Source organism: Eulemur rufifrons, chromosome 9 (assembly GCF_041146395.1).
Source record: "Eulemur rufifrons isolate Redbay chromosome 9, OSU_ERuf_1, whole genome shotgun sequence".
Classification (NCBI taxonomy): Eukaryota; Metazoa; Chordata; class Mammalia; order Primates; family Lemuridae; genus Eulemur; species Eulemur rufifrons.
This window is the reverse complement of record NC_090991.1, coordinates 1,344,126-1,358,694: the sequence shown is the minus strand read 5'-3', so window position 1 is coordinate 1,358,694 and position 14,569 is coordinate 1,344,126. Positions and strand designations below refer to the sequence as shown.

The 14,569-nt window shown below is 40.4% G+C and overlaps 1 protein-coding gene and 1 pseudogene across 2 annotated transcripts in view; both read left to right on the top strand.

The window, feature by feature from the left end:
- The window catches only part of ULK2 (unc-51 like autophagy activating kinase 2), a 77,433-nt gene that overhangs the window by 39,904 nt on the left and 22,960 nt on the right, over positions 1-14,569 (top strand). For both annotated transcript variants that reach the window (XM_069483191.1, XM_069483192.1), the window contains 2 exons: positions 1,557-1,728; positions 9,307-9,367. In XM_069483191.1, the coding sequence (XP_069339292.1) occupies positions 1,557-1,728; positions 9,307-9,367 (233 nt within the window). The remainder of the gene's footprint in view (positions 1-1,556; positions 1,729-9,306; positions 9,368-14,569) is intronic.
- On the top strand, positions 5,578-6,303 carry LOC138392427 (mediator of RNA polymerase II transcription subunit 6 pseudogene; annotated as a pseudogene).

Below are 14,569 nucleotides of genomic sequence, written 5' to 3'. Positions count from 1 at the left end.
GCAGAGGGAAAAAATGCCAGAATAAAGGGAGAGGGTGAAAATGTCAGGAGGAGCGAGGAGTTGCTCTAGGTGTCGGAGGACGTGGGGAGAGTGGGATGCAGAGCGCAGGTGGAGAGACGAGCTCTGAATGGAGGAGCAGTGTCTTCCTCTGCCATGAGAACGGAGCATGAGGATGGTTGCAGATGCAGATACTGTTATAGATAGCAGGGGAAGAAACGGGGAATGTTCCTGCCTGAGCCACTGGAAAGAAACTGTGCACTTAGACACTTGGAACCACATTTCAACTTGACTGTGTTTTCATTGTGTGATCTTGGGAAAATTACCTAACTGAGCTTTGTTTATTTATATGTGGAAAGGAGTTCCCAATAGGGCTGAAATTAGGTAACACGAGGCAAGCTCTTAACAGTGCCGTGAGCATCAAGCCCATGGTTGATGCTCAGTAATATTAGTTCTTACCTCTTCCCTTCCCTTCGTTATCTGGAGATATAGTGTCTTCAAAAAGTGACAAGGAGATTTTGTATCATGTCACACACAAAAAGAAGTGACATCAATGACTGATACCATCGCACAGTGACATTCAAAGGAGCAGCAGCAGTGAATTGGCTTTAAAGAGCATGATGTACTGTTTTTCCTTTTCTTAAATAGAAGCAAAGATTAAACAGGGTAATAGGGCTTAATAAGTTATATTCATTGTTTTAGAAAACCATTATGTAATCAAGATATTCAATTGAGAGTTGTCACTGGAGTCCTTGAACCAGGCAAATGCCAAAAGATATATAACTAGTTTACGCCTAAGTATTTGTTTAATTATATTTATATGCTTTTCTTCCCCTCCTGTCCTATCTCCTACTGACAAACCAACTCCTCCCCCTAACAGAACAAAAGGAACACACCCACGCCTATAAGGTTTTCCAAATCTTTCTGTGAGTGTAAATAAATTTCTAGACTTCAGTGCAGTTACCCTAATTGATTCGTCTGCTCTTTTATGTAATATGGTCTCTGCTTTCCTGTTTGTAATGTGTTCTTCATTATAGATTTGAAACTTTTTTTGTGTGTTCAAGATGTCATTAAAGTCCCTGGGCAGTTTGTGTTTAGTCAGTTATTGAGTATCTGCTTTGCAAGGACACGAGCTGAGACTGGGGATTTTGAAATAAAAACTCACCTTCTCAAAAACTTTAGGAGAGGCAGACAAGTACTGTGATAAGTGGTATGATATATATTTTTGTAGAGACGGAGTCTCACTATTGCCTAGGCTGGTCTGGAATTCCTGGCCTCAAGCAATCCTCCCACCTCGGCCTCCCAAAGTGCTGGGATTATAGGGCCACCTTGCCTGGCCAATTTTTAAGTATTATTTTTGGAAAACATTTTAGAAGTCCTTATGCAAACACTTTTAAACTGTGCTTTTCTACAGGAAAAATTTTCCAAAGATTTTTTTTTAAATCTTAGATGGAATTGGACTTTATGCCCACTTTTATGAAAAAAAAAATTCCTTAATCTAATGGCTATTCTGACTTGCATTTATTAGGCCAATTTTAATTTTATGTTGTTAATTTTAGTCCCTTCCAGATATGCAGCATATTCAGGAAGAAAACTTATCTTCCCCACCATTGGGTCCTCCCAACTATCTACAAGTGTCCAAAGATTCTGCCAGTACTAGTAGCAAGAACTCTTCTTGTGACACGGATGACTTTGTTTTGGTTCCACACAACATCTCGTCAGACCACTCATGTGAGAATCTTTTCTACTTGTACACATTATATTTAATTTACTAAACTAGCATCTTTTAAAACCTTTATCTCACACTTTCTTATGTAGGGCACCTATTCAAATGGACTTTTTATTTAGTTGTTTGAATTTTCAGAATTATATACCTATCTTTCTAAAATCTGCTCAATCATCTTCTATAAAACAATACTTTTGAATTCTGAAGGTACATGAAAACTTTATAGGAAATGATCTCAAATTCTGTTTGTATCCAAACAGAAGGAAATTGAGAAACCAGCAGAATGAGTGAAATTGTAATAACTTTAAGGAAAGGAATTAAAGGAAGAACTCATTTGGGAAAAAACCTGAGAGTCAACTGAGTCTTAAAAACAACCTGGGTGTCTTTCAGAAATACTTTCATAAGTTCAGGAATGAGCTTCATAAATATATAGGAAGACTTTTTATAAAGGAACTACATGGAATCCAAGTTGACTAAATATAGTCAGTATGCTTTGGAATAGTGAAAGCTGCCAGAAAACCTACAAAAAAGAGAAATTAGATAAAACTATTGAAAAAGAAGGAACCATGGTTTGGCCGTAAAGGAGTAAGATTAGAAAAGCTAGAAATTTTGTTACTTTAATAATTGAATAATATCAGATTTGACTATGTGCAGGAGAGGTTTGTATCAAGAGGTCTGTTTAGTTGTCTAATACTTAGTAGGTGCTTGTGCTAGGCACCACGCTAGTTGTTACGAGGCCATCATCCCCAGACTGCATGAACTTGATGATTTATTGGCTGGGGAAGGGAAAACATGGCCCACAACAATGCTGTGGCAGTTTACGATCAGTGCTACAAGAACCGGGAATTACCTTTAAAAACCCATGAGTACAGTGGTCTTATTTATTCACAAAAAGTAATTAAAACTTTAAAAATTAAAATTATGAAATGTTTCAAACAGAAAATAATACAGTAGATACATAAGTCACCTACCATGCTGTGTTGCTCTTATGTTTGTCAGCATTTTGCTGTACTTGTTTTAGATGTCTTTTTTAAAGATATAAAATACTATAGGTACAGCTAAAGTCCCTTTCCTCTTTCTACTCTTGCCAGAGGTATATTCTTTCTGCAGATATTTTGATACTTCTACATATAACTGTATTCATATATAACATATTATTTTTGTGTTTTAACAGTTACAGGTTGAGCATCCTAAATTGGAAAATCCAAAACCCATAATGCTCCAAAATCTGAAACTTGGTGCTCAGATTTTGTATTTTTGTATTTGGAATGCTCAATATAATGCAAATATTTCAAAATCCAAAAAAATTTGAAATCTGAAACACTTCTGATCCCAGGCAATTTGGATAAGAGGTACTCCACTTGTATAAGTAAATGGTATATAGAATATTTGCTTCTGTAGTTTGCTTTTTTATTCCTGTTTTTATTATATATCCAGATGCATATCTAGCTGTGTATCTACCTCATTTTAATACCTGAATTTTACAGTGCAACTAAAGCACAATTTATCCATTTCCTTACTGATTTATATTTGGATTATTTCTACCTTTTCAGTATTCAAAATGTATTATAATAGACTTTCTTATGTACATGTGTCTGAATTTCTTTAAGTGAATACCCTGTATATGTACAATTTCAGCGCTATAAAATATTGGTACAAACAAGTTGTACCAATAGTCTGCCATGCTGCCCCGGTGTTACAATGCTATTCTCCTTTATCTGCTTCTGAATATTTTTATTTTTTCCACGTTTAACTTTACCTGGAATTTATCTTTGTAGATGGAACAAGGTAGAGATCTTTCAATTATCCCATTGTTACTAAATATTTTGTCTTTTCACCAGATTTTACAATACCAGATTTGTCATATCAGGTTTAAATATAAGATTGAGTTTCTTTTAAGATTCTGTATTCTATTCCATTGGTCTATTTGTCTATATTATGATAATTTTAAAATTTGTGTGTACCAGTGTGTATGTGATCAGGGATGGGGAGGAGGGACAGAGAACATTCTAGTAATCTTCAGAATCACTCTGGCTAGGCTGGGCACGGTGGCTCATGCCTGTAATCCTAGCATTCTGGGAGGCCAAGGCGGGAAGATCGCTTGAGCTCAGGAGTTGGAGACCAGCCTGAGCAAGAGCGAGACCCTGTCTCTAATAAAATAGAAACAATTAGCCTGGCAACTAAAAATAGAAACCAAAAAAAAAAAATTAACCAGGTGTGGTGGTGCACACCTATAGTCTCAGCTACTCAGAAGGCTGAGGCAGGAGGATCACTTGAGCCCAGGAGTTTGAGGTTGCTGTGAGCTAGGCTGATGCCACAGCACTCTAGCCTGGGTGACAGAGTAAGACCCTGTCTCAAAAAAAAAAAAGAATCACCCTGGCTGGCTATTCTTGTACCTTTACCCCCTACAATGTACTTTAATTTCAGTTTGACAAATTTTAAACCATTTTGGGATTTTTAATGGGAATTTCATTAATTCTATTCAGGAACAGTTAGTATCTTTACAATATTAAATAATCTAGAATATTTGTGTGTTTCTCCACTTATTTAGGTTTCTTTAATGTGTTTTGATACATTTTTATACTTTTCTACATAAAGAGCCTTCATATCTTTTGTTTTATTCTGATTATGTTTTTCTGCGGTAGTGTAAATTTTTCAAAACTGTTCCTCTCAATTTCTTTGTGCTGCCAAATCCCAGGGGTCAGTTCTCAGTCCTCATGGTCTTTTTTTTTTTTTTTTTTGAGACAGAGTCTCACTCTGTTGCCTGGGCTAGAGGCCGTGGTGTCAGCCTAGCTCACAGCAACCTCAAACTCCTGGGCTCAAGCAATCCTCCTGCCTCAGCCTCCGAGTAGCTGGGACTACAGGCATGCGCCACCATGCCCGGCTAATTTTTTCTCTATATATTTTTAGTTGTCCATATAATTTCTTTCTATTTTTAGTAGAGACGGGGTCTCTTGCTCAGGCTGGTCTCGAACTCCTGAGCTCAAACGATCTACCCACCTCGGCCTCCCAAAGTGCTGGGATTACAGGTGTGAGCCACCTCGCCCGGCCAGTCCTCATGGTCTTGATGTAACCATAACATTTGTTATAGTTGACCACACCCTTCTTTTTAATTATTAAAAATTTGTTATTGTGAAATACATCATATATAAGATGTTTTAAAGCATCTGTATAGCTTAAAAGTAATATATATTACTATTATAGTAATGGTATATTGTACAAATACTATTGGTATTTTATATAACACATACCTGAGTACCCTCCTGATTTTCTTATCTTTTTTGTCTTATTGCTATACTTGGAGGGAAATTTCCTTAATGTTTTCTTCTAACCATTCTGTGTTTTCATTTATGCTCTCGTATTTTAAATTTCCAGAAGTTCTTTTTTCCCCTCTGTTGTTCTTATTTCAAGGTGCAATATTTTGTTGTGTGATCATTATTAAGAAGGGAGAATTTGGCCAGGCACGGTGGCTCATGCGTGTAGTCCTAGTGTAGTCCTAGCACTTTAAGAGGCTGAGGCAGGAAGATTGCTTGAGGTCAGGAGTTGGAGACCAGCCTGAGTAACAAAGCAAGTCTCTGTCTCTACAAAAAAATAGAAAAATTAGCCAGATATGGTGGTGTGCACCTGTAGTTTCAGCAACTTGGTAGACTGAGGCAGGAGGATCACTTGAGCCCAGGAGTTTGAGGTTGCAATGAGTTATGATGATGCCACTGCACTCTAGCTGGACTTATAGATAGAGCAAGACTCTGTCTCAAAAAAAAAAAAAAAAAAAGAAAAAAGAAAAAAAATAGAGAATTTAAAAACTGTTTGAGGGGAGAGCCTGCGAACACTTAAGGAATTATGGCGGCTTGGATATCCGAGATAATCTGCTGGGAATCTCTTGGGAATCTCGACAGCTCTTGGATCCCCATTTTGAACAGTGGTAGCGTTCTGGATTACTTTTCAGAAAGAAGTAAGCCTTTTTATGATAGGATGTGTAATAACGAAGTGGTCAAAATGCAGAGGCTAACATGAGAACTCTTGAATCAGATGGTTGAAGTTGAATACATCCCTGTACATGCTCAGGAGCCCATTCTTTTTATCATTTCGGAGCAGCAGCAGTGGCCCCCTGCTCAAGTTATCCCACTAGCTGATTACTATACCATTGCTGGAGTGATCTGTCAGGCACCAGACTTGGGATCAGTTACAAACTTCAGAGTGCTTACTGCAGTGCATGGCATTCAGTCAGCATTTGATGAAGCTATGTCCTGCTGTTGATACCATCCTTCCAGAGGGTACTGGGGGCACTTCAAAGACCAGGAAGAGCAAGATAAAGTTAAACCTAAAGCCAAAAGGAGAGAAGAACCAAGCTCTATTTTTCAGAGACAACGTGTGGATGCTTTACTCGTAGACTTCACAGAAAAATTTCCACCCAAATTTATGCAGCAAAAGTCTGAAGAAAAGCCAGTCCCAGAGGACCAAAGAAAGAGGCAGAACCTATACCAGAAACCGTAAAATCTGAGGATATGGAGACCACAAAGAATGTCCAGAAGACAATGAGCATCAAAGGCTCCCTTGAGAAACAGATGAGACTTCAGTGAGTAACGGACAAAAGAGAAGCCTGCAAGACTCCTCATGTCACCTGTCCCACCTCAGTGCTATGACGGGCTCTTGAGCTTTAAAGTACTTTGTCACAGGCGGGCACAGTGGCTCACGCCTGTAATCCTAGCATTCTGGGAGGCCAAGGCGGGAGGACCGCTTGAGTTCAGGAGTTGGAGACCAGCCTGAGCGAGCTTTAAAGTACTTTGTCACAGGCGGGCACAGTGGCTCACGCCTGTAATCCTAGCACTCTGGGAGGCCAAGGCGGGAGGATCGCTTGAGTTCAGGAGTTGGAGACCAGCCTGAGCAAGAGTGAGACCCCGTCTCTGCTAAAAACAGAAAAAAATATTCCTAGCACTCTGGGAGGCCGAGGCAGGTGGATTGCTCGAGATCAGGAGTTCGAGACCAGCCTGAGCAAGAGCGAGATTCCCGTCTCTACTAAAAACAGAAATAAAGTATCTGACCAACTAAAGTATATTTAGAAAAAATTAGTCAGGCATGGTGGCGCATGCCTGTAGTCCCAGCTACTCGGGAGGCTGAGGCAGAAGGATTGCTTGAGTGCAGGAGTTTGAGGTTGCTGTGAGCTAGGCTGATGCCATGGCACTCTAGCCTGGACAACAGAGCGAGACTGTCTCTAAATAAATGAATAAACAAATAAATAAATAAACAAACTTTGTCACAACCCTCTCATTTGTATGAAATTTGTTTGTTCTTTAAGAAATGGTATTATTCCCATCATGCTTTTTATGTGACTATTTCTTATATATCTTTTGTAACCTTTCCTTGGATTTGAGCAACCTACCCACTGACATGTGTACCATTGTACATTTTTAAAACCAAGGCATTTGTACATGCTGGGAAAAAATTGTTTGAAAGCTTTATGTGTGGGTGGGTCTCAAGCCTCTACATTGGGTGATATGGCTGGAGTATTTCTTTGCACTATTTCCTTTTTGGAGGGCTACTCAGTTCCCCCTAGAAAGATTCATCCAGTCTTCTGCATAAAGAGTATGAATCTGTTGTTATTTGGGGTAGCAAAATGGGGGAAGAAGTCTGGTGGTCTCAATAGTCAGTGTAAAATTTCATTTAATAACTCCTCTGCTAACCTTGTTTTAATATAGTACCCTTGCCTTTAATTTTTCCTGGTGTTCTGCAGTCCAGAGACCCTCTGGGTTTTTTTGTTTTGTTTGTTTTTTTATTTTGAGAGAGGGTCTCACTCTGTCACCCAGTTTGGAGTACAGTGGTGTGATCATAGCTCGCTGCAACCTTGAACTTCTGGGCTCAAGGGATCCTCCTGTCTCATCCTCCTTAGTAACTAGGACCACGGATGTGTGCCACCACACCCTGGTAATTTTTTTAAACTTTTTGTAGAAACAGGATCTCACTATGTTGCCCATGCCCAGGCAGGTCTTAAACTCCTGGCCTCAAGCAATCCTCCCACCTTGGCCTCCCAAAGTGCTGGGATTTCGTTTACCCATTTTTTTCCCCAATGGCATAAGTAGCTATAATGTATTCATTTAGCAAAAATCCTGAGTATAAAACGCTATTATTAATTATATTCTAACTGCTTCTAAATAGGCTTTCAGACAATCCTGTACTTAGTCCTACCTCTGGTGCCACTCTGAAAAGTATCTGGTGCTGCTAATTAGCCTTGTGGGATTCTGTGATGTCTGGGCTTTTCAGCTGGCTGAAGATAGTATCTTCTTGGGTCTACTATGTCAAATATCACTTGTCCATCACCTTTCTAGCTTCTAAATATTGTGGCTATGGACTTTTCTGTTCTTTTTGTGCTTGTGAGTTTAGGCTTTTTTCCTTCCTTCCCTTTTCCCCTATAGTTTCAAAACAACAATATGGTATCAAAATAACACTATGAGTATTATCAGAGACGGGGTCTCGCTTTTGCTCAGTCTGGTCTCAAACTCCTGACCTCAAGTGATCCTCCCACTTCAGCCTCCCAGAGTGCTAGGATTACAGGCGTGAGCCACCGCTCCCAGCCAACTATTGTCTTTTAAAATAGACTTTTCCCTTGCCCCATGGCTCTTTGTTCCCTTACACAGATTTATTTTCCTTAGTGCTGCTTATCACACCACCTGACATTATTATGTTAGTTCGCCGCTAGAATGTAAGCTTCATGAGATCAGGGCCCTGAGATGTGCCAAATAAATGCATTTCTCACTCCCCATTTAAGGCCATTCAAAGGGATATTTGTGATTCTCGCCCCCCTTTTTTGAGTATAGGTTAGCAGCATAGTTTATTTTATTTTTAAAGGTTTATATTATTTGATCAGCACTGCTATTTCACATCAACACATATTAATTGTACCTTGCAGCCATGTAAAATCACATAGGGCAATGTGATATAGTGGATATAACTGGCAGGGAATGAGGTGGCCCTGAGTTCTGAGCTACGCGCTACTCCTGTATGCAGATGATGTAGGGGTAGATGATGACGGTCTGTCATGTGCTCCTGTGTTCAGGAGGCCCCAGTGTCCAGGACATCTTGCTCAACAGCCCATGCAAGACCTGAAAGAGTGTTGTGCAGGAGGAAGGGGTACACCAACATTATGTTGAACTAGATTCTGTTACACAGTCATTCTGCTATAACGGGATGTATGTGTTCTATGCAAAATTGTGCAATAAAAACCACAGAACTTAGGGGCAAGATGGGATTTAGTCACTGACACATGAATAAGAACCTGATAAAAACAGCAGTATAGTTTTTTCACACGTTAAGTGATGAAGAAATACATAAACACTGCAATACATATGGCACTTTATCTTGAAAGGCCTCAGGTTTGCTTACCAAGCTGGCATCCAGACGGACGCAGCCTGTCTGTTCGGCTGGGTGCAGTTCCTGTGGTCACTTAGTTCCTCTGGACCAAATCACAACAGAAGCACATGGTAAATTTGCATTGTGCTCAGATGGTTTCCTAATAATCACGTTGGTACCGAGTTTGCATTTGTAAGCATGAGGCATAACAGATGTGGTGGTATTTTTCTCTCCGTTAGATGATGCGCCGATGGCAACTGCTGGCAGACGTGCTTCCAGTGAGTTCTTGGTGTGTGCAGGGTACGTTTCCATATATTTTACTAAAAGATTTTTCATAGTTTGTTATTTTTGTGAGTTGTGAGGAAGGTTATAGAACTTTGTGGGGGGGGTTGTTGTTGTGTTTTTGAGACGGAGTCTTGCTGCATCTCCCTGGGTAGAGCGCAGTGACTGTTCACAAGCGCAGACGTAACACAGCACAGCCTTGAACTCCTGGCTCAGCGATTCTCCTCCTCCGCCTCCCGAGTGGCTGGGACTACAGGCACGCGCCACCACGCCCACCTGTAACATGAGATATTTTAAGCAAAGTATAAAGGAAAGGAAAGTATGAAGAGTGATACAATGGCCATCTGTATACTTTCAACTCCATTAAATCATAACATTTTTGCGTTTTAATAGTTTTTAAGAGAAATAAACTATCACAGTACAGTCAGCTGAAACCATACATATACATACATATGTATGTGTGTATATATATTGTACTATACAGTAAATATTATTTTTTGCATATGGCATAATATATGTTTTAATTTTCAAAGAAGTTTTTTTCACTCAGGAAGAGTTGGAAGGCTAAGCTGAGTTTTTAAGTGTCCTGGGCTGCAGTGGTAAAGTCAGAAAGGAAAACTAGACAGGAGGGAGATGAATAAAGTAAGATACAAGCTTTCTGTAGTGTGCGTGTGTGTATGTGTTTTATCTTGGTACCATTGGTACCAGAGATATCTATAAAGAGATGATATTATTTAGTTCTTGCTAGGTTAATGCTGTGGTAACAAACAACCCCAAAACCTCAGTAGCTTACAAGGGTTTATACCCTACTTGGCTGTGAATCAGCTGTGACTCTGCTTCATATGTTTTCTTCTTTCTGGTTTTCAGGTTGAAAGAGCAGCTCATTTGAGATGTGCTGTTCTCAAAGGAGAGGGAATAAGAATGAAGACAGAGCCGCGTGACGGCTCTGAAAGCTTCTGCTCTGCCATCACTCTCCTGCCCTCTGCTCTCTTTGAGAACAGCGAGTCCAGAATGGGAGCTGCTCTTTCAGCCCGCGTCCCAGGGGATGCGGTGGGGGGAGAACACCACATGGAGTGTAGAAATGGGTCCAGAGAGACAAAGTGAATATTTGGAGGGAGAAAAAAACATTTTACCACAGGATATTAAGTGCAAGTGAAAATAGAAATATAAAAAGAATACTAAAAGTTATGCTCTGTACAAGATTAAAATGGTTGATGAAGGTAAAAAACTTATTCTTCATGAAATCATTAAGATTTTGTGACCGGGCACGATGGTGCATGCCTGTAATCCTAGCACTCTGGGAGGCCGAGGTGGGAGGATCGCTCGAGGTCAGGAGTTCAAGACCAACCTGAGCAAGAGCGAGACCCCGTCTCTACTAAAAACAGAAAAATTAGCCAGGCCTTGTGGCGCACGCCTGTAGTCCCAGCTACTCAGGAGGCTGAAGCAGGAGAATTACTTGAGCCCAGGAGTTTGAGGTTGCTGTGAGCTATGATGATGCCACGGCACTTGACTCAAGGCAACAGAGTAAGACTCTGTCTCAAAAAAAAAAAAAAGAATCCCTGTGATTTTACTACTTGTCTTAGAACTTCACTTTTATTAAAATTACTTTGAAATATTTTGTCGTATTGAAATTAGTGATTTATTTTCTAGGGGTCAGAAATTTTCTTGGAAAACCTAGTTCCAATCTTATTAGGAAAATATAATTCAAAATACAGAATTTTACTTTCTAGCATCCATTGGGGAACATATATTGAAGAAAATACATAATGTATTTTGTATAATTTTAAAGTCTTTGAAAGTCTTAAGACCTGAAGTTTTTGGCCTACAGTGCTCTGGCATTACTGGGTGCAAATTCTACTGTTTCAGGAAAGCGTTGCTTAGTAGTGTAAAAAGATAGTTAGACATTGTTGTGAGCCATACTTAAAAGGATCTAGTTTTTTTTCTCTTATGTATTGGTAGTGAAATGCCCCAATTAGTACCTTCTTTCTTGAGGTTTTCATTTCATTTATCTCTAAAAAGGGTGTAGAAAGTTGTCCTTTTTCTTGGCGTTACTGTCTTACTAACCTTTCATCAAATGCCTGCTGGGTGACACATGCCGGCTAGGTTACTCGTGAGTGCCTAGCAGGCCCTCCTGAAACCTTGCCGAGCTGCTTCTAGATAGTATTGATGCACTTTACCACTTTGAAGGAATTTTTGTACAAAAAAACAAAAGAAATGCTATGGAAAAAACTCCAAATTGAGACTAAGAGTTTTGGAACTATGTGGTGTTAGTTTATCAGTAAAATTGTTAAGCTAGAAGTTCCTGTAGTGTCTTGGTAATTTTTTAGGGTCTGTAGTGCTATGGCATATACGTATATACATAGTTTTTGGACCACAGTGTCTGACTCGTAACTCTCGTAGCCCTTGTTATGGTCTTTTGTTAAAATGTCGGCTGCGTTAGGCTTCAGGAAACAGAATCTCTCTGACCTTCACCTGCCCTGAGGCAGGACTCTAATCTTCCCCCACCTTTCTGATTATGAGCCTTAAGACCCTCATTCCAGAGAGGGTCCCGCCCTGTGCCCTGAAGGCTAATCACTTTTCTTCTGTCTATAAAAGCCTCCGAGGACTGGGTTTAGGGAGCTTCTGGCTAGCTGAGCATGGAGGCTCCCGGAGGGTGGCAGGCCCTGGAGGCTGTGGAAGCTCCGCTGCCCTCCCCCCATGCCTGGCCCTACACAGCTCTTCATCTATATCCTTTGTAATATCTTTTATAATAAACCGGTAAATGTAAGTAAGTGTTTCCATGAGTTCTATGAGTCAATCCAGCAAATTAATTGAACCCAAAGAGGGGGCTGTGGGAGCCCTCACTTGAAGCTGCTCGGTCGGAAGTTCTGGAGGCCCAGATTGTGACTGGTGTCTTGGGGGGGCAGCTTTGGGGACTGGCTCTATCTCCAGGTAGTGTCGGAACTGAATCAGAGGACACCCGTTTGGTGTGCACTGCTTGCTTGAGGAGAACCCCACGTTTGGTCATGGAAGTCACCTTCTGTGTTGATTATTGTGGTTTGAGTGTTTTTTAAAGCAGTGTCTCTAAACTAATAGAAAGAAGTAACTAACAGTTCCCTTCGTTAAGTAGTTCAGGCCAAACAACTTAATGGTGATTTTAGTTTATAATAGTAGTAGTGTTTTCAAAGTGTCTGTATTTCCTTAAAAAATCTGATGAACTCCAGGGTACCCCTTGAGTAGTTGTGGCACCTTGAGGTCACTTGGTGCACAGTTTGGGAACCAGAGCAGGTGAGCAAGTCTTGTACAAACTTATTTGCTGCCTTTCTTTGAGGACACGGGAATTCAAATAGGAGAATTGTGTGTTACCAGGTTTTCACTTACTTTGATTTGCTGCCCTTTTTTCTTCTAGTCATCTTTGGCTTCTTTTCAGTGTCTCTTCATATGGTATAATTCCTTAACTTTTCTTTTCTCACCAATGAGTGCATTTGAAACTAAAGAAACACTTCTTAGTAATAGTTCCCTCATTACCTGTACGTCAGTCTTCAGTACAGGTAGGGAATATAATACCCATTTCTCGTACACTCAGAATTCTGAGTTAGCACATCAAATTTCTGAAGACTGGTTGTCACCAGCCGTTGATGGAGGCCAGTTGCATATACAGCCCATGGTGCATTAGGGTGTGCCGTCTGAGGTGACCCCTACTTTACTTTGCTCTTTCTTTCTTTCTCTTTCTCTCCTTCCTTTTTTTTTTTTTTTTTTTTTTTTTTTTTTGAGAGAGAGCATCTTACTCTGTCACCCAGGCTGGAGTGCAGTGGTGTGATCATAGCTCACTGCAGCCTCCAACTCTGGGCTGAAATAATCCTCTTGCCTCAACCTCCCTAGTAGCTGGGACTACAGACAAACATGCGCCACCGTGCCTAGCTGATTTTCTTTTAATTTTTTGTAGAATTGGAGTCCGTCGTGTTGGCCACGGTGGTCTCAAATTCCTGGCCTCAAGTGATCCACCCAGACTGCTAGGATTACAGGCATGAGCCACTGTGCCTGGCCTGATTCCTGCTTTTCTGTCAGCCTCCGTCTACGTACTACTGACCCTTTCTTGCTGGACCTTTCACCTACTTTCCCTCTGCAGCTGTGGGCCTAGGTGCCAGCCTAGGCTCTTACCTCTCTGTTGCTGCTTTGGCCTCTGGATAATTAAATAGCTTATCCCAGCTAGTTCCCCGTCACTCAGCCCTGGGAGTGAGAGCTAAGGCTCAGCATTTGTCTGCAGGATTGGGCTTCATGGGAACTCTCATGTGTAGGTGCTTTCTTCTCCTCTCCCTCTGTCCCTGGGCGTTACATCCTAGCTGTGTGATTACTTATCCCCCTCACAGGGTTTACTCACGGGGTCTTCCTAAAACAAAGAGGCATCTGGGGATCTCCTGGTGTGAAGACTGAATTTGAAGAATCTGTCATGGAGTCACCTGGTCTTTTATTTGCCCTTTTGCATTTGTGTCTCTCAGCATTACTGAGCATTTATGGGAATAATAGAGAGAATGACGTGATTGTGCTACTAACATCTCTGTCACAGATGAGATTTTATTGAAAAATAAAAGTCGAATAGTTCAAAAAGTTCTAGAGTGACACTTTTGAGGATAACCATATTGTTTAAATGACTATGTGATCTCTTTATATCTGCAGTATTGTAATTGGGAAAAAGTGCAAGATTCATGTGGCTTTTTTTGGAATTATAAAAGGGTAGAGGAATGAAATAAGTCATCTTTCTTAAGGCCCAATATTGTCTCTGATATGTTTCATGATATGTTATAAAATGAATTGAACGTCATCTAAGGGCATATTATTATATTTCTGAATTTCTGAAAAGTGAGGAAAGAGGCCATTAAAGAAACCAAATACTAGCGCTTCAAAACGGGGACCTCAGATCAGTTGTGTGCTTTGAGAATTACACAGTGTGTTTTCATTCTTCATAAAGTCACAGTTCCTTGGGAATGCTTACTGCATTCATGGCTTTTGTAAACATTCCAGTCATCTTTGCTCTTGAACTTCCTGTTCTTTTACCCAGCATATTTTCCTAGAAATATTTGTTTCTCTCACATAGTACCGACTAGCAGAATGGGAGTGGATGAAACAGTTTTGCTGACCTATGGACTTTTCCTGTTGTTGTAGAGGAACTTTTTTCTAGGTTATTTTTGTAATTCTTAGTCATCAATATGCATATGAATGCCAGGAGAGTTCTTAGTTGAC